General features: G+C 36.9%; 3 protein-coding genes and 1 long non-coding RNA gene across 6 annotated transcripts; 2 read left to right on the forward strand and 2 right to left on the reverse strand.

Moving 5' to 3' along the window:
• The first annotated feature begins 6,599 nt into the window (after nucleotides 1-6,599).
• LOC133859225 (uncharacterized) lies at nucleotides 6,600-7,290 on the forward strand. The gene is made up of 3 exons (XM_062294557.1): nucleotides 6,600-6,659; nucleotides 6,751-6,891; nucleotides 6,958-7,290. Exons 1-3 carry the CDS (start codon nucleotides 6,600-6,602, stop codon nucleotides 7,288-7,290), a joined length of 534 nt encoding a protein of 177 aa, XP_062150541.1.
• Nucleotides 7,291-8,238: 948 nt separating this feature from the next.
• LOC133859240 (uncharacterized) lies at nucleotides 8,239-10,589 on the reverse strand. The gene is made up of 4 exons (XM_062294574.1): nucleotides 10,362-10,589; nucleotides 9,585-10,181; nucleotides 8,518-9,501; nucleotides 8,239-8,421 (listed from the first exon to the last, which is right to left on the reverse strand). Exons 1-4 carry the CDS (start codon nucleotides 10,587-10,589, stop codon nucleotides 8,239-8,241), a joined length of 1,992 nt encoding a protein of 663 aa, XP_062150558.1.
• A 5,176-nt stretch (nucleotides 10,590-15,765) lies between these two features.
• Nucleotides 15,766-18,469, reverse strand: LOC133858790 (probable serine/threonine-protein kinase At1g09600). 3 transcript variants are annotated; one of them, XR_009898596.1, is made up of 4 exons: nucleotides 17,936-18,469; nucleotides 17,214-17,292; nucleotides 16,395-17,110; nucleotides 15,766-16,004 (listed from the first exon to the last, which is right to left on the reverse strand). XR_009898596.1 is itself a non-coding variant. In XM_062294250.1 (3 exons), the coding sequence occupies exons 1-3, from the start codon at nucleotides 18,018-18,020 to the stop codon at nucleotides 15,987-15,989; spliced, it is 282 nt and encodes a 93-aa protein (XP_062150234.1). In that variant the 5' UTR covers nucleotides 18,021-18,469; the 3' UTR covers nucleotides 15,766-15,986. The 3 variants fall into 3 exon arrangements, 1 of the variants encoding a protein (XP_062150234.1); XR_009898595.1 differs by having other exon boundaries at nucleotides 17,214-17,297; XM_062294250.1 differs by lacking the exon at nucleotides 17,214-17,292 and having other exon boundaries at nucleotides 16,395-16,573.
• A 256-nt stretch (nucleotides 18,470-18,725) lies between these two features.
• Nucleotides 18,726-20,340, forward strand: LOC133858791 (uncharacterized). Its single transcript, XR_009898597.1, has 2 exons — nucleotides 18,726-19,095; nucleotides 19,829-20,340. It is a non-coding gene; the product is annotated as an uncharacterized LOC133858791 (long non-coding RNA).
• The last annotated feature ends 1,310 nt before the right edge of the window (nucleotides 20,341-21,650 follow it).

Consider the following 21,650-nt stretch of genomic DNA (forward strand, 5'->3'; position numbering starts at 1 on the left):
ATTCACTTAACCCTTTGTTGATTTCTTTTTCTTTTTTATAGGGAAATGTGAGTAATGCTTAGGTTTCGCAACCAGGTGGGTCTAGAATATCTAACATAGAGGGGCAGGCTAGTGAAGGGAGAGGAATTGTAAGGACATATATGCTTATTTGCATTTACTATAAAGTGCTTGAAATAAAATGGAATAATGCTCACATCCGTAAGGGTCATTCTTTAATGTTGACTAATACTTATAACATGCTTATTTACATAAATGCATAAAATATGCTCAAAATGGTCTAGGGAAATGTTAGAGGCACTAGTGGTGAGGAACCGCATGGTTATGAGACAACTTAGAGTTTCTGGTGGAAGCGAGGTAATTCTCTATGCATGTTACGTAGGCCTCGTTTGGTACACAGAATGGACATTTCATTAGGAAGTAGAGTAGTTATTTATTACTAGGAATAGAGAATGGTGAAATGAAATAACTATTCATATTCCGTAGTTTGGTAACAACGCATATGCTCTCACTAAGATTGTATCAAAATGACTAAAATACCTAATAATAATAATAATAATAATAATAATAATTTTAAAAAACTAAAACTAAAAAAAAAAAAATCATTAATGGATGGCCACCCAACCACGGGATGGTCTTGACCCACATAGGCACCTCCTCTTGGTATGTATGTGGGTCTTCTTTATCTTCTTCTTCACGAATTAGGGTTTTGTTTCTTTTACAGATTCACAAAATAAATCAATTTTTGTTCAATAATTTCATGGTTACTGTTTTGAAATCTTAATTTGATTCCCCAAAGATGTTATAAATAGACATATACACGAATTATACATTCATAATTTCTTTGAAAATTGTTTAGCATGAGAAAGTTTTGTTTTAGCTAGAAAAGAAAACGTCTCCTAAAATCACACATCAAAAGTTTTGTAACTGCTCGTAGATGCATTGTCAAGTGAGAAATTAGTTTTAATTTAGGTTTGTGTTTTTTTTTTTTTTTTTTTTTTTAAATTTAGGTTTATAGAAAAAAAAAAATGGGTTTTTTTTTGGAAAGCTCATTCAACTCCTCAAGGAATAGCTTTTCTTCTTGTTTTTTTTTTTAGAGGAATATGTATTCCTCTTCAAAGGGGAATAATTATTCTCGTGGGAATAACTATTCCTAAGAATGGTGTGCAACCAAGCAAAAGAATAGTTATTCTATAGGAATAATCATTCAATTCTAGGGTCTATTCTGCGTAACAAACGAGTCCTTAGTTTTCCGATATATCTGGCATAATTCATTGGATCTTTTAGAAGAATTATGCCCTTTGATTCTGCTACAAGTTTGAGTTGATATATGCGAAGAGGGCTTTTTTGCATTGGTATGTTGGTGTCTACTGATGTAGTGGCTCTACGAATGGAATCATTGGTTTGAAACAAAGGATGGGGACTAACTACTGTGTTTAAAGTTTATTATATATATATATATATATATATCTGATTATGAGCTTTGTTAGGACTAGTGTCCAAAACTCCAATAGTTTGGATGATGCTTTTTATAATTGCATAATATTGAACGTTAGACATATACATTAGTGTATGTTTAAATATTTTCATATTATATGCGTGCAAGGTTCCTAAGTTACATTGTATTTGACTATAGGGTGAGTAATGTGATTATCATACAGAAGATTATAGTCATAGGCCATTGTAACTTATAAAAGATTGTTCATAACCGTAAATGGAAATGAGAAATCCATCTAAACTATAATATGTCAACCTCAACGATCTATCTTAATTAGGAGAAGCAAGTAAGGCTTTGGGTTGATATATTGGTGTAAGAGCAAGGTAGTGCCATGCACCGAACAGACTACGTGAGTCATCATACTTTCGACACTGTGATTAAGAATGATGTACGTGCACGACAACTTATAACAATTACTCTAAATCTTGAGAAGCTTGTGAACTTAGATGTAAAGTGTAGGTCACTTTGATGTATTTCTTTGTGAGATCTTTCTATGGTCAACATATCTATGCATTGAGTGATCACATGTAGCATTGTGAGAACGCATTTTTCAATAAGGAATTCAGATCCTTTGTCATGGAACAAAGCGATAAGGAATATCTCATCGATGTAGATTTAATGAGAATGATTATCTTAAAGCTTATGCCTGAGTGTTTCAGTGGGATTTACTGAAACTTAAGTTTTGTACAAGATGAGATGAAATCTCACACGGTACAAAAAGGGTAATCATGTAATTATATAAGGTTTATCAAGAAAAAAAAGGTAGTGAACAAAGTTACAGTGTATTGACTTTGGTTCAACTATAGAATGATTCCATGGAGAAGTAATATGTAATAAATAAGTATGTCACAACGATTAATTCATTAAATCGAAAATACATATTGGAATGCAGTCACATTTGTTTAGTGGAATCCATTGTGATTGATAGTGGTGTGTGATATTGTCATAGATAAATTAAAGCTAATTGTATTTTTCCCTTTCGGTCACTCTTTGGGCTGATGTAAATTGACCATTTGATTTGAGCCTCAGCTATTCATTTATTAACTTGAATTGTTTTATTTCATAAAACATGGGCCAAAGGAATTTAATTCCTAAGTGGCTTATTACTTCCAAAAGGCTTAAGTGGAGTTAAATGAGCATTGTACCTAATGGATAAAACCCAAGTCCATGCTTAAGAGTGAGTAGTAGTGGGCTAGGGCTAGGCCTTTAACCCTAGCCTCGGGCACATGAGAAGATTTTTTCTCTCTATGGCCGTGTGGTACAGGGGTAAGGGGAGTAATTTTCTCCCCTTGGCCATGCACCATATGACTCTTGGACTAGAAGTCCGAATCTACTAAAACTCTAGTTTAGCTTCTATCTCAATTATGATAGTAAATCCAAGTCTATAAATAAATGACTATAGTGAAGCATAAAATTACACATTCACAAATTCATAAGTTGAAAAGCTGCGAGACTCAAGTGATGAGCATTGAATATTGCATATTCAAGCCCTTTAGCTTGCATATATTAGCCTCTTAGTTTCATTGTGATATGATGTTTTGTAATGTTTTTATGTTAAGAGCATTCTCAGGAACTAAAGAAAAAACACAAGTAATCTTTCGGACTTAAAGGCAAAATTCAACATTCATCAAGGCAAGTGAGCTCGAGCACAACACACTAAGCTCGAGTGCAGAACCATTCCGCTTAAGCGAATCAGGCCACGAGGCTCGAGCGCGCATCAAAAGCTCGAGCGTAGCTAGAAGACACACACATAGATCAGAACACCATCATATTAGGCTCGAGCACAGGAAGAACTAGGCTCGAGTGCAACCTGGGCTCGAGCACAGTAATTCCTGAGATCGAGCGCGATCGAGCGCAATCGTGCGGCAGATTTGACAGCAAGACACCCAATTCACTTAGGAATTGTTTTACGATTTCTAGTTGATTAGATGTTCTCATATGTACAAATCTGTGAAGGATTTCACTTGTAATCTCTATAAATACCTAGACTCGTCCAGATTAAAAGAGATAGAGATAGTTTACATTAAAGATTAGAATCAATAGGATTAGAGGCTAGGGTTTTATAGACAAGTGCTTCAAAGTTCTAGCAGCTTTTTGGGATGGATTTTTCTTCGACAAAGATGATTTCCAACATCTCCATAAGCAGCTAAATCTTCCGTAGGGTATTGATGTAGCCATTTCCAAGTTGTAATGATATAATTGTGTTTTCTCTTGGAAAAATTATGAACATGAATGTTGGTTGTTTAATCTTGAGATTGTGTTTAAATGTTTATATTCGACTTTGATAAATCTATTATCTTGTCTTAGAAAATTATTTATCTTGATTGAACTCAGTATTCATATTTTTTTTTTATTAACGATGGTTTTACAATGATTTTAATGGACACAAAATCAAGAGGGTTTGATAGGCCATGCCTAGGAAAAATAAATTGCTTTACACCCTAGTTAGTTTAACTTAGGTAAATCAATTTATGCTTGCCAAAAGATGAGTTATGCTTATCCTTTGACTATGTGTAAGCTCATTAGGATATTTGATAGCCCATGCCTAGGAAGAATGAATTGTTCTACACCCTAGTTTAGGTAGAGCAGTCGTACCTTGCCGAAAGATGAGCTATGCTTTATATCTTAATAAAAGAATTTTCTTGATGACAATGTTGGGTGCTTGACATACACACACAAGTGTCATAATATTCATGTACGTGAAATTCACATGTTAAATGCAATTTACCATTATGATGAGGTTAGAGGTGAGATCAATCCCCTATATTTCTCCTTACTATCTTATTTTTACTTTTACGTTTTTATTTAGCTTCAATTACAAATCAAAATTCAAAAATACGTTCTGAATTAAATTAGAGTTAATTTTGATAACTTAACAACAACCAACAATCCTTGAGGTTCGACACCTTCACATAGACTCTATCTTAATATTCGTTCTACTGCGAATGACTATTTTTATTATTGATAGACTCAAGACCACATCAATTTTTGGCTCAAGTTTTATAAATATTTTTTGTGAAATTGCACAAGAACGTACAAGAGAGTCTTGAAAAATATTCAAGAGAGGAAATATTTAGTTTTCTCAAGTTTATGCTTCTACCTATTATATTGATTTGAGAATAGTTTGTGAGTCCACACTCACAGTCATATTTAGTCATCAAAGAGAAAATTTGAAATCAAAAACGTGTTATTGATCATTCAACATGTAAGGAGAATTTCAGCCAGTCATATAGCCCTACATGCCTAGGAGAGGCTCAATTTGATTTTAAGTACCACAAGCTTGTGTAGGGTTTTGGGTTTTGGGTTTAAGGGTTTAGCTTAAAAATGCAAACTTACCCATTATCATGATCGCTAACTGCCTACCTCAAACTTTGTCTGCGATCGGTTTCCGCTACACATACTCTGTTATGTGCATGATCCCCCAACACTTTAAATGGCTGGATGTTTGTTATTTGGTCCAATATGAAACTCTATTTATATCTTTGCAATATTTTAATGCACAACAGATAAAAAGATAATTCCCATGCATGTTACTAATTAATTATTCTGCTGTTTATTTTTCGTGTAGGGGAATGTGACTAATATTTCGGTTTCACAACCAGATGGGTTTGGAACATCTAACGTAGAGGGGCCCAAACAAGGGAGACAAATGATGCCAAGGGCCACTCAATAGACTAGTAGATTTTGTAAGGAAAAATAATGTATAGTAGTATTTTGTTGGTCCGTATTTTTCTACTAAAGTATGTTGGTGGGTGGTATTTTGTAGGAGAACATCAAAGGTGTAATGAAGTATGTTGGTGGTATTTTGTTGGAGAACAATAAAGGTTTATTAAGTATCTAATTAAGGATATGTTTTAGTTTTATGGATTAGTCATCTTGTAGCATCCTTCAGATAACTGAACTATCCATCTTTTTGGTTTGGGTTCCTTGTCAGTGTCATTGTGTTTTTGAGCTTGATATACATTTTTAGGCCACTTCTTAACAGCATAGTACCAAAATCTGGTTGTCCGTTTGGTCATTGGTTCAAGTCTTGATGACCTTGATTCAATTGATTACTTTTATACTGTATGGGCAAACACATCCTTGGTGTTCATTGCATGGTCCTGGTCCAAAGTCATATGCAATTCTCTATATGAATGTGCTCTTGAGAAAATGTAAATTTTTTGTGTTTCATTATTCCAATGCTAGTCCTGAAAAATGAAAATTCTTTCCTAGTCAGCTTTTCATTGCAGATCTTTTGTACAAGGCTAACACGAATATTGCAAGTGTATTGGAATATATTTTCCTTGCAAAAATGTATATCAAGCTAAAAACACATTGACACTAACATGGGGAACAAGGAACTTCATAACTAATTAAACATTTTAGTTGATTACAATAAATAAAGCTAATGTAAAAAAGGACAAAAAAGAAAAAAGAATAAAAAAGGTATAGCATCTCTTTCTTTTTAGGGTTAAATACCCCAGTAGTACCTGAGTTTTAACTGTTTTTAAATTTAGTACCTAAGTTTTATTTTGTATCACAGATGATACCTAAATTATGGGTAAAAACCCAGTTGATACCTCTGTTAGATTTTCCATCCAACATTTAACGTCCGGCCACGTCATTGCCACATGGTGCCTTATTAACGCAACACTTGTCATCCTGGCCACATCATTTGCCACGTAACTGCCATCTTTTGTTTGTCATGCCACATATATTCCTAATTAAAACAAGTTTTAATTAAACACTGTTTTCTTTCGAAAATTTATTACCGTGGGTTAAACTTATTGAACGACAGAGTTTACGAACATAATTTGAACATTGCCAAAATCGGCCAAAACTAGGGTTCATCGTTCATCGGCCGTTTCCCCCCAAATTGCAGAACCAACACCAACCAGATCTGGTGCTCCCGTCGACCGTTCTTCCCTAACCCCAAATCTGAATCATCGCAAGATCATGCCGAATTTAACTTCTCGTGGACAAAATTCCCCAAAAATGCCGAAAATCGTTGATTCCTAAACAACTTGGGTACGACTGTTTCTTTCCAAACGAAACACCGAATCTGCAGCAGATCAAGCCGATTTTTAGCTCCCTGTGGATGATACCAGTTGTTCCAAACGAGATGGCATCAAGTCGCCTACGAGATCGGAAAGGGAAGGAAGTTTCTCGTGGTATAGAGAAGGTTAGTTGTTTAAATTTTTTTCGTTTGGATTTAAAAAAACATGTTTTTATTTTAGATTTAGATTAATGTTTGGTTTGTTCTTTGGATTTAGTCATCTTCTGGATCTTCGTCGGTGACCCGTGGAGAGGGGTCATATTACTGTTATTGCGATTTACCCGCACCATTGAAGACCTCCTGGACTACGAATAACCCTGGAAGAAGATTTTGGGGTTGCGCCACCTACAATTCAAGAGTAAGCATTTTTTATGATTGAAGTACTTCCTGATTGAGTGAGTTATTAATATACTTCAACATACAGACAAAATCTGCATGCAAATTTTTCAAATGGAAGGACAACCCAACTTGTGCAAGGGGTAAGGAGGTCTTAAAAGAGATTATGAAGAAGGTTAATGAGCTGGAGGATGAAAATGGAAACTTGCTGGCAAAGATGAAAGACTTGGAGAATGAAAGGGACAGTTGTATGGAAAGGGTTAGGCAATTGCAGAAAGGAGATGATAAACGCATGGAAATCATCAATTGTCTAGAGAAGCAAAATGTCAACTATAGGGCAAGAGCGAAATTTCTGATGTATGCTTTGTCCCTGTCATGGGTTACCATGCTGTTGATTGGTTGTGTTGCACTTATGAAGTGAATTGTAAAAGATATTCATATATGTATGGGACTTATGTAAAAAAGTTTAGTTTATGTCTTGTGCACCTAATTTTATTCAATGTGGTTTATCATCAATGTCTGAAAGTTACGATTTTGGTATCTGATTAAAAAAGTACCACTATTGGTACCTATGTTTTATACTTGTATCACAAATAGTACTTCAGTTTTAACATTGTGCTTTTTTTGATACCTAAGTTTTACTCATTTTTCTAAAATAGTACCCCATCAGTATTTCACATATCCAGTACAAAAAAAAAAAAAAAAAAAAAAGTCCAAAAGACCCAGCTCATTAGGGTTGGTGCAAAGAACATCGGTCGAAGTCACGGTCGACCGATAGGTTGTTGTATGGGCTCGTAGCTACTTCTACTCTATAAATAGTACTTACACTTTAGTTTAGGTCTTGTGCACCTAATTTTATTCAATGCGGTCTATCATCAATGTCTACAAGTTACGATTTTGGTATCGATTTGATATAAAAAAGTATCACTATTGGTACCTATATTTTATACTTGTATCAAAAATAGTACTTAAGTTTTAACATTGTGCCTTTTTTGGTACCTAAGTTTTACTCATTTTTCTCAAATAGTACCCCAGCAGTAATAAGTAATCCAGATTACAAACACAACAATAAAATGGTACCACAATAAGATTGTCAACAAAACAAAAAGTCATCTGTTCATTAACAAAAAGTTACATGTTCATCAACAAAACAGTATCACAATAACTAACCCTAAAATGTTGAAAAGTTAAAGTCTTCTACACCAAATAGTAACTAACCCAGATTGTTTACACCATCATAAGTATTTCATATTACACTAACGGTGTGTTAATGTATCCAAAAAATTACAACTGGACAAAATTTAGGACTGGATCCCTACTGAGTTGTATTCAGCTGTTGTGGTTGTGAACTTGTGATTGTGTATCAACTTCAACTGGCTGTGACCCCCCCAGACTGGGACACCTTTGAATTCTTCTGGTATACCAAAGAGACTTGCCTTTGTCTCCGTCTTATCGATTGGCTTTCGGTTTGTGGGATGTCATCCGGTTGTTGACCAACCGTATTTGTAGATTCAGTTGTCCTAGGAGGTGACACTGTCCCTGATGGCCCTCCCTACCACAAATTTAACAAACACATCAATATATCAAAAGGTTAACAGTCAAACAGAATTTAAATTATGGTTATTCCACAAGTAAGAAACAAACTCACAACATCTGCCTTCGGCTTCTTAACCTTTTTCGGATACTTCTTCCTATTGGCATTTTCTGGTTCGTTGCAACCTCTAGCATTGTGGCATTTTTTACCATAGTTTCCACATTGCACATCGTATCCTTTGCGACATATTTTAATGCTCTCATCTGGTTTTTGCTCATGAGGTTCTCTTTTTCTCAGTTTTTTAGGCCTCCCACGTTGTTTCCTTGGCTCAGGTGGATCTATGGGATCCACATCACGGTCAGCCGGCCAGTCATCTGGTCCAGGCATAGGATTAACCCCACCAGCATAGGCCTGTCTGAATGTATCCATAAGGTACCATTTACTGACATATTGCTCGGGTTTCTGATGATTTAGGTATATGGCAGCAATTGCATGTGGGCATGGAATTCCATTTAGCTGCCACCTCCCACAACCACATGTACGTTGCTCAAGATCTACCACCCTGCGAGCCTCGTGGGTACTGTCGACCTCAAACTGCAGTTTGTTGCTCCAATGACATATATAGTTCCTTGCATCTGACTTGTTTCTCTCCAATTTTTTCATAATCTTAGGGCAAATAACATTTGTTGCAGTTACTGCTCCAGCCCTTTTCTGATTGAACCGATTCATAATTTGCCGCCTTATTGTCTCAAAACAAGTCAGTATTGGTTGGTCTCTTGCTTCAAGTATCCATGCATTGAAGCTCTCCGCGATGTTATTTAACAAAACATCACTACAGCTGGTGGTTCGGAATGCTTGCCTTGACCACAATTTTGGGTCAATTTTATCAATGTAATCACCTGCTTCACCATGCATACCTCTGATCACGGATAGGTAGTACTTGAACTGAATTTCATTCGGTGCCCTAGCTGCACCCCACAATGCGTCTTTGAATTCCTTCCCTTTGAATCCTTTGCCCTTAAAATTCGCATGCAAGTGCCGGACACAAAATCGATGCTCGATACCAGGCATTAGATCCTCCAAATCATTGAGGAGTCCCTGTATTGACAAAAAAATACATGTTAAATAAAAGGTTAATATGTAAATGCACATATGACAGAGGCAGTGCATGCAGATATTACCTTCTGTCGATCTGACATAAATGACAGAGGTAGTTCATGCAGATAACCAACATCTTCCAACAGATTTCGCAAGAACCATGTCCATGTATCTTTGGTCTCCGTCTCGCATACCGCATATGCGATAGGGTAAATATCATCATTACCGTCCCGGGCAATGGCTGCATGCAATTGACCACCCCATTTTCCCTTCAAGAAACAAGCGTCCACACATATCATAGGTCTACATGCTGCCAAGAAGCCTTGTTTACATGTTGCCAACGAAACATATATTCGTTGGAAGAATCGTCCATCCCTCTGAATGAAGGCCGAGCTACCCGGATTCCACTTCAATATTGCACTCGCATACTCCCTGGTGTGCCTATACTGCTCACCATCTCTTCCATCAAGAATACTTAATGCCATCTTCTTGGCACGATGGCAACTTAACCTTGATAGCTCCACATTGTAGTCCCTCCGTATCATTTCCTTCAACGCTTTTGCCTTCAAGTCTCTCTGGTCCCGGATAAGATCCAGATATCGAGCTGCAGCCCACTTACTTGTTGCTCTCTTGTTTTGATAATGGCTGCCACAATTATGCTCTGAAATGAAAGTTTTGATCTGAAAATATTTTTGGCAAGGAGACCAAGACGAATGAATTTTCCATCCACATTTCTTCTTGCAGTAGGCAGAAACCCGTTTTCTCTCGTTGTGCAGATATTTGTAATCAAATTAATTTTGCATCGCGTATAATTGTAAAGCTCCCTTAAACTCAGTCGGGTTGGCAAACCGCAACCCTACAGCCAACTCCACTTTCTCACTAATGTCTTTCTTTTTCTTCCATTCCGGGTATCTCCTCCTCCTCCTAGGTTGTCCACGTGACCCTTCGCCCTCTTCGCCCCCGCTGTCTAAAATGTCAAAGTTATCACTATCATATGACTGGTCATCCGGGTCATTTGTATCATCAACCCCATTGTTCACTTGTGAATTTGTATCCGACATGTGAAACCATTTACGCGAATCATCCATCACTTCGCGCACAACATCATCGGGGTTACCAACAAATATATCTTCCTCCTCACCGTCAGTCACTTCACAATCACTCAACTCGCAGTTTTCCTCTACATCAAATTGTTGTTATGGCTCCTGAGTTTGCTGATGAGGGGCCTGGTGGGGTTGTTGCTGAGGTGGTGGATCAGCTACTGCTTCTGGCCCTTGCTGCTGTGACAAATTCTCCTCATAACTTATCTCAACTTCGGAAGGAGACTGTAACAGCAACATTGGCCTCACCACCTCAATAGGAACGGGCTCATTCGGCACATCTGGTTCATGATCTACAAAGACATGTAGCTTCTTTTTGCCACTTAAAAGCCCTTTCAGCATAGTCTTGAAATCATTATCTGACAGAAGACCATGTATTTGCTCATTGCTCTCTTCATCATACTTGTAAAACAAATTAGGAAAATTGTTGTATGGATAGTCTAAGTATGTTTCCAATACACTTTTCAAGTGCCAAATGTTGAACCGGTCTGCATCCAAATCGGGTACTGTAAAAATATCTCCTCCAACATACGCCATCCGGTGGCCAGTCAGTGACCCATGGTGGTAGATAATCAGATCAAAAATTGGTTCATTCATCCCTGCATTAATTGTTGATAAGTGTTTACAAGTGTTGATAAGTGTTTGCAATTGTTGATAGGTGTTTACAAGTGTTGATAATTGTTTAATAGTGTTGATAAGTGTTTACAATTGTTGATAAATGCTCAATGCGTAGAATAGTGTTGATAAGTGTTATATAAAACTTTCCAACAATAACTCCAATGTACCAAATGGCAATTATATAACTTTCCAACACCAATTCCAATGTACCAAACAACAATTACTTTATTCAAAGCATGACAAGTGTGTTGAGTGTGTTTATTAGGGTAGAGAAAGCAACTACTCAGAAATTGTATTGAGTGTGTTTATTAGGGTAGAGAAAGCAACTACTCAGAAATTGTGTTGAGTGTGTTTATTACTTTATCAAAAGTCATTGTCTTTTGTGGACAAGGACATGGTTTTCCTGCGGGGACCCAGTCTCCCAAATGCAATAAATAAACAAAGATAAAGACACTCCCAAAGATAAAGACATACATATGTGCAATAAACAAATACAGGGACAATGACATGTTTCGGACAACAACCAAACGGAACTGGTTTGAAACACACAAAAAACGACAACAACACGTCCTAGGAGGCCCTACCCACACTTTGCCCAACAACCGATAATCAAACAAAACCTATATTTACCACAAACAAACTTCAACCAAGTACTTTTTCAAAAGATGGTGTGACTGAAACTACCTTTGAGAGTTCGATGTAGTGTCGCGGGTTCCACTGCAACTACCTTTGTTCTGGAAAATCACCTTCCAAACCACAATAGAGACCTTGCGGAACTAATATCCAGCCGAAAATTTGGCAAGTATGCAGATTTCGAACCCGAGGGTGTAGATTTGGGAGACTAGCCGATAAACCCTATAGTGGAGACTTTGGAGACTGTCTGGGAGATTTGGGGGAGTGGCCGATGAAAATAGTGGAGATTTCGGAGAGTGTTTGAGAAATTTGGGAGAGTGGCCGATGGTTCTGCGATTTGGGGGGAAATGGCCGATGAACGATGAACCCTAGTTTTGACTCGCAATGTTCAAATTATGTTCGTAAACTCTGTCGTTCAATAAGTTTAACCCACGGTAATAAATTTTCGAAAGAAAATAGTGTTTAATTAAAACTTGTTTTAATTAGAAATATATGTGGCATGACAAACAAAATATGGCAGTTACGTGGCAAATGATGTGGTCAGGATGACAAGTGTTGCGTTAATAAGGCACCATGTGGCAATGACGTGGCCGAACGTTAAATGTTGGATGGAAAATCTAACAGAGGTATCAACTGAGTTTTTACCCATAATTTAAGTATCATCTGTGATACAAAATAAAACTTAAGTACTAAATTTAAAAACAATTAAAACTCAGGTACTGGGTTATTTAACCCTTCTTTTTATGATGCAACGGCATCCAGTTCTCCTTTAAACTTTCATTTCCTAGAGTAATGATAGGCAGGGGCCATCTTGCCGGCCCCTGCCCGGCCCTTTCCTACGTGGAAAGGGCCATTTCACTTTAAGAGTATTTTTTTTTTTTGAAAAAAAAAAATAAAAAAATTAAAATTTCGAAAATACACCAAAACCAGTTCATACCCCCCATTTTTCTCATTTTTGTTTCACCAAGCTTCCCCCCAAATTTTCCCTCCCTCTCTCCATCTACCCCAAAATCTTCCCACCGTTGACCACCACGCACTACCCGCCACCGTTCGGAGCTCTGTCGTTCTTCCGGTTCCGGCGACCAGTTTCGTACGAGCCCGCTACCGTCGTTCTTCATCTCCGGCCGTCTTTCATCTCCGACAGAGCGACCGCCGACGAGGTCCCCCACCGTCGACCACTGCCTACTTCCATCTCCATCTCCATCTTCGGCCACTAGGTACTGCCAGGCGCCATCACCGTCGTTCTCCATCTTCGGCCAAATCCCAACCACCGGCCATCTTCCATCTCCGTCCGTTTTCCAATTCCGGCTTCCCCCCAAATCCGTCTCCTTCAAGTGTAGGTCTCCGTCAGGTATTAAAGCAAACACCTTTCCTTCATTTTCTTCCTCTCTCGTGTACTGAGTAATTATGCTTGTTTGGTTGTCAAAATAAATGGTGAACTTGTGGGTAATGGGAAAGCAAGTGAGACCTCCAAAAAACGAAAAACAATTGCCAAAAACGCAGTAAAGGAGTTTGCAAGCTACGACTGGAGTGAGCTTGCGGACAATGGGAAGGTGATTTTGAAAATTTATTTGTTCTCTTGCTTCAATCCTGTGGCTTCTTCTGGGCCAAAGAAGGAAAAAAAATTTCTCATTGTTTTAATTTCTCAGATTGTTCAGGGGCACTTATGTTTGGGAGTGATCATATTGAAGCTTGGTTTTCTGCTATATAATATGAAGGTATCATATTCTGCGTTATCTTGATGATGCTGACCTAGTGGATCCCATAGCTTGATCTCATTTTCTAAAACTGGCACTAATTTTTAAATTACTAGTTAGCCTCACCTGTAGTTCTTTTACAGATGAGTACATTGAATGTTTGAACTTGTGTGGTCAAATATGAATATTGCTAACATCAGTCGCAATCTTGAGGTTTGTTGAATCCTGTTAATTTCTATTCAGACTTACAATTGGAAAATTTTATTCATTGACTTCTTGGTTAACTTAGTGATCCCATATTATTCTATAAGTTGACTGTCGTCCTGTATATTGTCCCTGATGATTGCCTTTGACAGGCTTTAAGTGGTAGCTTCTTATGTGATTTCAACTCCATATGCATTTCACATGATTTTTCCGCAATATTCATAAAAAGGAGTGTTCTATGAGAACAATGGTTCTCATGCCTTTGATTTAGTATAGATGTTGATCATGGGTTTTGCCTTGGTATTATGGATGTAACAGCAGTGTCACAGTAGATAGGACATAACTTTTGTCCAAACAGCTTCAAATAAAAACCTGATTATTGCTATCCTAAGTATGTCCTTACTTGCCACCCTGTGCTAGACAATATAGTTCTTTTAGGCTCCCTCTGAGGGGAGAATGATGCAGTGATATTTGATTTCTTTACTGTTGCGTCCATCAAGCTGATAAAGCTACTTGCATGATATTAATCTTCATTTCCATCTATACGTGTTTGTTGCTCATAAAATGAGTTCTTCTTCCTGCCTATTGGAGTCCTATTAGTACAAACATTCAAAGGAGCTTATCTTCCTCCTTTGAGGGTGTTTTATGTTGCAAGCCTCACTTTGATCAACCGTTTAAGATGATAAATTGACTATCTTTACATGAATGAGGCAATATGATTTTTCCTTATTGATGGCTTCTAGATAGAAATTATGTTTAATTGATAATTGTTACACAATTGCTATGATTTGTTGTTTATGCTAGTATAGGCCTTCTTTTTTTTTTTTGTTTTTTTGTCGTTTCTTCAATCAGTTGGTGATTTGGTTGGTGTCGGTGATTTTCTTGGTTCTGATTGTTGGATGGTTTTGATTGTGGGATTTTATCATTTGGGTGGTAGAAATCAACATAATTACTTATATAAAAAAAAAATCAACTTGATTAAAGTACACCTATTTTCATGGTGGTCTGTTTCAATTAGGTGTCATTATCTGCATAATAGATGATCATCAGGTTGATTTAGAGGATTATGAGTAGCCTGTAATATTATGGTTCAAATGACAATTTTTTTACATCAATTTATTCAGTTTTATCAACTATTTATTGTTGTATGTATTCTCTTACCAGGCAAACTAGTGATCCTAGAAGTGGCCTTGTCATTGCGGAGAGGGAATAACTTAACTATGTTGATTTGGTTGCTTTGCCTAGAAGTGGATTTGTTCAACCCGAGTTTTTACACTATTTTGAAACTTTTTCTATGTAAATTTGGATTTCACTTTATTTACCGCATGCCTTTAGATTTAGTTGTTAATTGTGTATGTATATATATTTAAAGATATATAGCAACAATCAAAACATTCCTTTTGTATGTATATATATTGACAGTTTTTTTTTTTTCTCTTCCTTTTTCTTCCCATCAAATGAGATGTTGGTTGTGGCGATTACTGATTGATTCGAGGATTGCAAAATTGAACGCTTTTTGGGTTGAGTCAATAAGTAGGATGTGTAATGGCGCGCAAAAGGGTAAAATTATAGTCGGTAAGTGTCCAATCACAACATGGAGAGGATATTTTGAAGTCAACTTTGGCAAGTGCTTCACAGTAAATGAACTTGAAGATGAATGAAGTCTACGTACAAATAGACTTGAAATTGTGAACAATTTTCTTTGTTTAGAAGGAAGAGGATGAAAAGAAAAAAGGTTTTTGATAGATGGCCATTTGTTGGCACATGCAAGTTGCGGTTCATTCATATATGGAAGATAGAGAGTCCATATTAATTTTAGAGACAAACACAGACAGTGCTGATTTAATGAAGAATTATGAGCAGTTAGTGAGAGCATTATGAAAGAATCACCATCCCAACAAAAAAAAAAAAAATGAACCAGCATCAAAGAGGTTTTACCAATAATGTCTTTGGTGGAAAAGGTCCAAAAATATTGCAAGACCACATTTCTAATCAACCACCAAAAAATAAAATTTCTCACAATAAATTTTGTTCAATAAATATTATGAACATTCCAAATTTTGTTCTATAAAATTTCTCACAATAATACCACTTCTAACTAACACAGTCATTTATCATCCCCATTCAGGATTAAACCCTCTCAATAGACTTCCTAATCTCATCATCCAAAAAAACTACACTTGATTTGGAATACACCACCTCAATCAACGTCTTCGGCACCTAGAATGACCTCCTATATCTGAACTCTTCCCTGCATTGATAAAATTGCAGAATTGCAATGAGGCACAAATGGTAAAAATATCAAAAGAAAAGTAGTTAGAGGCTGAAATTGAAGCAGTACACAACAATTTTTTATTTTTTATTTTTTATTTTCTAAGCAAGATCAGAGTTCATTAACTGAAAAAAGATACAAAAGATCTAAGAAAAGAAAGAAAACACAAAATACAAGGGTAGGAATCCCAACAAAAACACAAGTTCAACTGATACAGCACCAACAAATGATAGGGTTCAAATCAATTAATTGTTGGAGAAAAGCATAGAGTCTAAACTTGCAATAATGCTCACAACTGGAAAAGCTTACCCAACGAAGATATACAGCCCAATTTAGATAGAAACCAAAAATAAATAAAATCATGTTTACCTCACTCTGGAGTGCAGAAGAAGCTGTTCCGCAGCCCCTGGGTTCTACTGCAAGAAGGACATCCAAAAGGGACAATGCTGGATCAGGAAAGTCCTTGAATGTCTCAGCAACTGTACACTTGTAAGGGTGTTGAGGCTTAAAGATGGTTGCATGTGACAATTTTGACTTCTTCCGATACTCTTCAAAAAGTGACCCACAAAGTTTGAAGATTTTATGCAGTTGCTCAACTTATAAATGATAACTGTTGTCATCATGATGCCCAAACAAATAAGAGATATGAACAGTAAGGTGAAACTTGTTACTTATCCATGCTATGTTAGTATAACACAAGCCATTGAACATCATTAAATGACACTTGCTTGTTGATGAACCTCAGTAGTACATTTGAAGGATCTCTAACAAATTCATGATATAAACAATTTTCTTTTTTCTTTTTCTAAGCAAATTGGGAAAGGGTAAACGATTAAATGCCGATCAATATGGACAATTAACCATTTTTCATCTTCAAGGAAATGAAATGGACAAAGTAGACATAAAAAAGGTGGATTTTCTACATTGCTTGTTGTGTGAACTCCTGACAAGTAAAACCATCTAATGGGTTGTGCTATAAAGCTGATGCATATGGTGGTCCAATGCTGTGAGTGATACCATTTCCAAACACCATGACTATTACAATGGTCAAGTCTACATAGTAGTTGTTGCATATAGCATTTGATCTGCAAACCAAAGTGTAAAGTTCAATATAAGAGTCCAGAAACCACATCAACCAGTTGATACAGCACAAAATACTTGTGATCAATACATCAAACAAAAACATACCTGAAGTAGGTATGGTCAGATCGGATGAATTAACAGTCTGTCCATGCTCTGACGTACCAATCAAATGGTCATAGCCACCCTATGCTATATATGACATAAGTTTATACAAGGCCTTAAATGAATGGTTTACCAAAAATCATGGAATTCAAATCTAGCATCAGATTTGACACAAACTAAAACAAAAAATATGGACTCAAATAAGGATAAATGCAATTGGGTGTAAAACAAATGAGATATAAAACATAACCAGTTGGAACCTTGAAATAAAAATTAGCACACAAGCAAACTTTAGTAAGAACAATTGACCTTTAAAAAAAAAAAAAATTACTTTAATCAAAGTAACCTTATCACGTACGACTAGTTTAGGTGAAGAACAATATCAAACAAACTTGCCTAAAAGCTCATTTTTTTTCTTTCTTTTTTTCAATCGCCCATCTCTTTTCCACAGTACCAAGAACTCCTTTATAGTAAATCCATGAAACCTGTTTACAGTACCAAGATAACACTCATGCAATGTAGTACCCAGAAAAAAAACTACATAACCCCGTTCCGAAACCCACCAAATAAAAAAAAAAGAAAAAAAAGAAAGAAAGAAAGGAGATTCAAATGTGGGGTTTTTGTTCGATGTCTCAAGCTCCAATGAAACCACAAATCACAGCAAGAAACTAAAAAAGGAAGATTCAAAAACAACTCAAAAAATAAGAAATAGGGGAGATCGGTACCGGTGCCGGAAATGGGGGAGGGAAATGGTCGCAGGAACTGTGGGAGCCCAAATCTCAGCCAATTTTGTCCCTCCAATTCCTGCATTTTCTTAGCCAAATCTCACCCATAAAAAACTAACAAAACCGGATCTGGAGAGAAAATCAAAAGGAAAGATAATAATAATAATAATAATAATAATAACAAAGAAAAACTTAAGGTGGATGGGCTCGTCGGCGGTGGTGGTTCGGCTGGGGCTGCTCGTGGCGGTACGGTGGTTGGGTCATCGGAGCGGAGCCGAACCGGAGATGGAGAACCCCGGTGGTTGGGTTTTGGCCGGAGATGGAGAACCAACAGTGGAGTCGCGGGCTCGTGAGTGATCGACGGTGGCGGGCTCGTGAGTCGTCGACGATGGCGGGTTCACGGTGGGGTTGAGGAGAGGAGATGGAGAGAGGGAGGGAGGGAAAGATTTGGGGGGAAATGGTTTTGGGGACAAAAAAAAAAATGGTTACATAGAAGAAGATGTCCTGCGCTGATTTCAAATTTCATGATTTTTAATTTTTTTTTTTTAAAAACAAAATATTAAAAGTGAAAAGGCCCTTTCCACGTAGGAAAGGGCCGGGCAGGGGCCGGCTATCACTACTCCATTTCCTAACCTACTTGCTCTTTTATTTATTAAAGAGTAATGATAGGCAGGGGCCATCTTGCCGGCCCCTGCCCGGCCCTTTCCTACGTGGAAAGGGCCATTTTAGTTTTACAGAATTTTTTTTTTTTTTTGAAAAAAAAAAAAAAATTCGAAATTTGAAAGCAACTCGATATCTATACTCATTTTGCCATTTTCTTCATTTCAGAGCTTCCTCCCAAAATTTTCCCTCCCTCTCTCCATCTACCCATTTTCTTCCCACCGTCGACCACCAAACACGACCCGCCACCGCCGTTCTCCACGCACGACCGGCCACCGTCGTTCTCCATCTTCGGCCAACTCCGTCGTTCTTCCAGTTCCGGTTGTCTTCCATCTCCGGCCGTCCCCAAAACCACTACAAACGGCCACCATCGTTCTCCATCTCCGGCCAAAACCCAACCACCGCGCGTTCTCCAAATCCGATTCGGCTCCGACAACTCAACCACCGTATCGCCACGAGCAGCCCCAGCCGAAACACCACCGCCGACGAGCCCATCCACCGTAAGGTTTTCTTAGCTTTTTTTTTTTTATCATTCCTTTCGATTTTCTCTCCAGATCCGGTTTTTTTAGTTGTTTTTGGGTGAGATTTGGGCTGTTTAAGTGCAGATAATGGGTTGTTTAAGTGCAAATAATGGGTTGTTTAAGTGTAGATAATGGGTTATTTGTGGTTTGTGGGTTGTTTGGCTGATTTGTGGTTTCCTCAGAGCTGGGATTTTGCTGCAAAAAGAATATGGGCTGAGCTTTTTTCTCATATGAATCTGTTGGGATGGATTGGGTTTTGCAGCATAATGAAAGTCTATATTGCATTCCAAAGGATTGGAGTTAGTATTACTTGCCATTGAACTGTAGTGTAGTAGGAATTGAGAGCAGGTTGATTTATACTGCTCATTCTTGATTTATTCCGTGTTTTCATTCTGTATCTAAGAATCATAGATTTAAAGAGCAGGTTGTTTAAGTGCAGATAGAGTTATTTGTATTCCTTTTGGTGGCTGTAAATATTGGAATGAGTTTTGTAGCTGCTGGATTTTCTTTGATGTTGTAATGTTATTCTTGTAAGTGGCATGGTGAAACGTTCCAGCCATTCAATTTGTAGTTCTTTGGTTTTTAAATGGATGATAAAAATAATTGGCACTTATCATTGCTTTTTGTTTATTGGTACTTTTTTTCTTCTTTTTTGTTTTGTTTTGTGTTTTAATAGACCGTTGTCTGCAATTCTGCAATTTTATCAATGCAGGGAAGAGTTCAGATATGGGAGGTCATTGTAGGTGCTGAAGACCTTGTTGATTGAGAAGGTGTATTTTTTACCATGACATGTTTGAGCAGAGGATGAGAGGCGTTGGGATAATTAGTTATTAGAGTTTTGGTTTGCTTTCGCCTGTTGCCATTTATGTTCATGAAGCAGTTCCACGAACAATACTCTCTTTAGTGGAAATGTTTTTTGCTAATTAATTTGTAATCTCTTTGACAGTGATGATGAGCTCTTAGAAGTAAAGCTTGATTATCTATGTGCATGTATATTAATACATTATTAGTCATTAAGGAAGTGTGTACTTACAGAAAAGGAGAGACTTGATTTGTAGCTCAAGTTGATATCTGTTATTTGATTAGCAATGATGCAATCATGTAAGATAGGTTGCCATGTCTCTCTATGTGGATCTTTGGTTTCACTCGATGCAGATTCAGTGAAGCAGATGGCCCCAAGTGGAAAATGTGTTTGAAATAATGAGACATTGATTCTGTATTTAAGGAGGTAGGTCTATCAATTTCTGCCGAATATTATTTCTTTTTTATTGACTTGTGACATTAGGATATACATGATTTTGTTTTTTTGGAAGTTAGGATATACGTGGATTTCTTTAGATGCTTGTTGTAGTAAGGTCAATTTTTCGCATCTCAAGTCCTTAACTTGATCAAGCCTGTTGCATCCATCAAGAAGTTGTTGGTTACATTAAACTTTAGCACAAGATTTGCCAGTGTATGCCGTAGGCAATGAAAAACGCCTTATGCAAACTATTCTAAATATTGCTGGTAATGCTGTGAAGTTTTCTAGAGAGGGCAGCATCTCAATCACTGGTTTTGTTGCAAAATCATAATCTTTAAGAGATTCTTGAGCACAGGACTTCTTTCTTTTGCCAAGTGATAATCACTTTTATTTCTCATTAACTTGCTAGTTCTTAGTACTCTTGGACATTGTAGCGGACTACTTTAGTTCCAGAAAGTTTGTTTTTCCAATTGATAATAAAATTTGGTTTGTGAAAAAATTGATGTTGATGTGAATACATTTTCTCAAAGCAAAAATTATTGGTTTTTAATGCTTCCAATACCATTTTGGTTGGTCTAGGGATGGAGAGATACATGCATGCATAAATATTCAAATTTAACTCAAAAGAATGCTTCGATGTACAAAAGAAGTTAATGAACTTCATATTTTTTATTAACCTCACAAAAAGCAAGGTTTACTATGTCACTGTGGCATTTGCCAAAACATGAGAATACGAAAGATTCACAACCACAACAAAATTCATTTTTCATTCATATTCAATCAATGACCGGTATGCTTAAAAAAAGAAAATCAAGGATCAGTATAATTGGGACACAAACAAGAACAAATGGTGGAATTTTCTCTTAGTTACAAATTCAAAAAGGCAAAGTTACAACAACCGCATATCTACATTTTGTAAAAGCAAAAATAATATCTACAAAGGAAAATTGTATTGAAGCCATGAGAAGCATTGAATCAATTAGTTTATTTCTTCAAATCCGAAGAGGTGGTTCCTTCACCATCTAAACTACTAGGTTCCCTCGGCAATGAATGACATTTCATAAGAGAATATCGTTCAACATATTTCAATAATAAAATCACCTGAAACATGGAAGATAACGTTAGGCAATAGAAAGAATAGAATATATTATAAACGTATGCTTGCTAAGCAAAATAAGTGTCATGCAAGACATCATTACAAATCTTCATAGTCCTGTTTAACCAGCATTACTCAATTCCAGTACACCATCTCCATGGAATATAATGGTTTGTAACCTAATCCACCTAAAGCCCT

The sequence above is a fragment of the Alnus glutinosa genome, chromosome 1 (assembly GCF_958979055.1).
Source record: "Alnus glutinosa chromosome 1, dhAlnGlut1.1, whole genome shotgun sequence".
Lineage (NCBI taxonomy): Eukaryota > Viridiplantae > Streptophyta > Magnoliopsida > Fagales > Betulaceae > Alnus > Alnus glutinosa.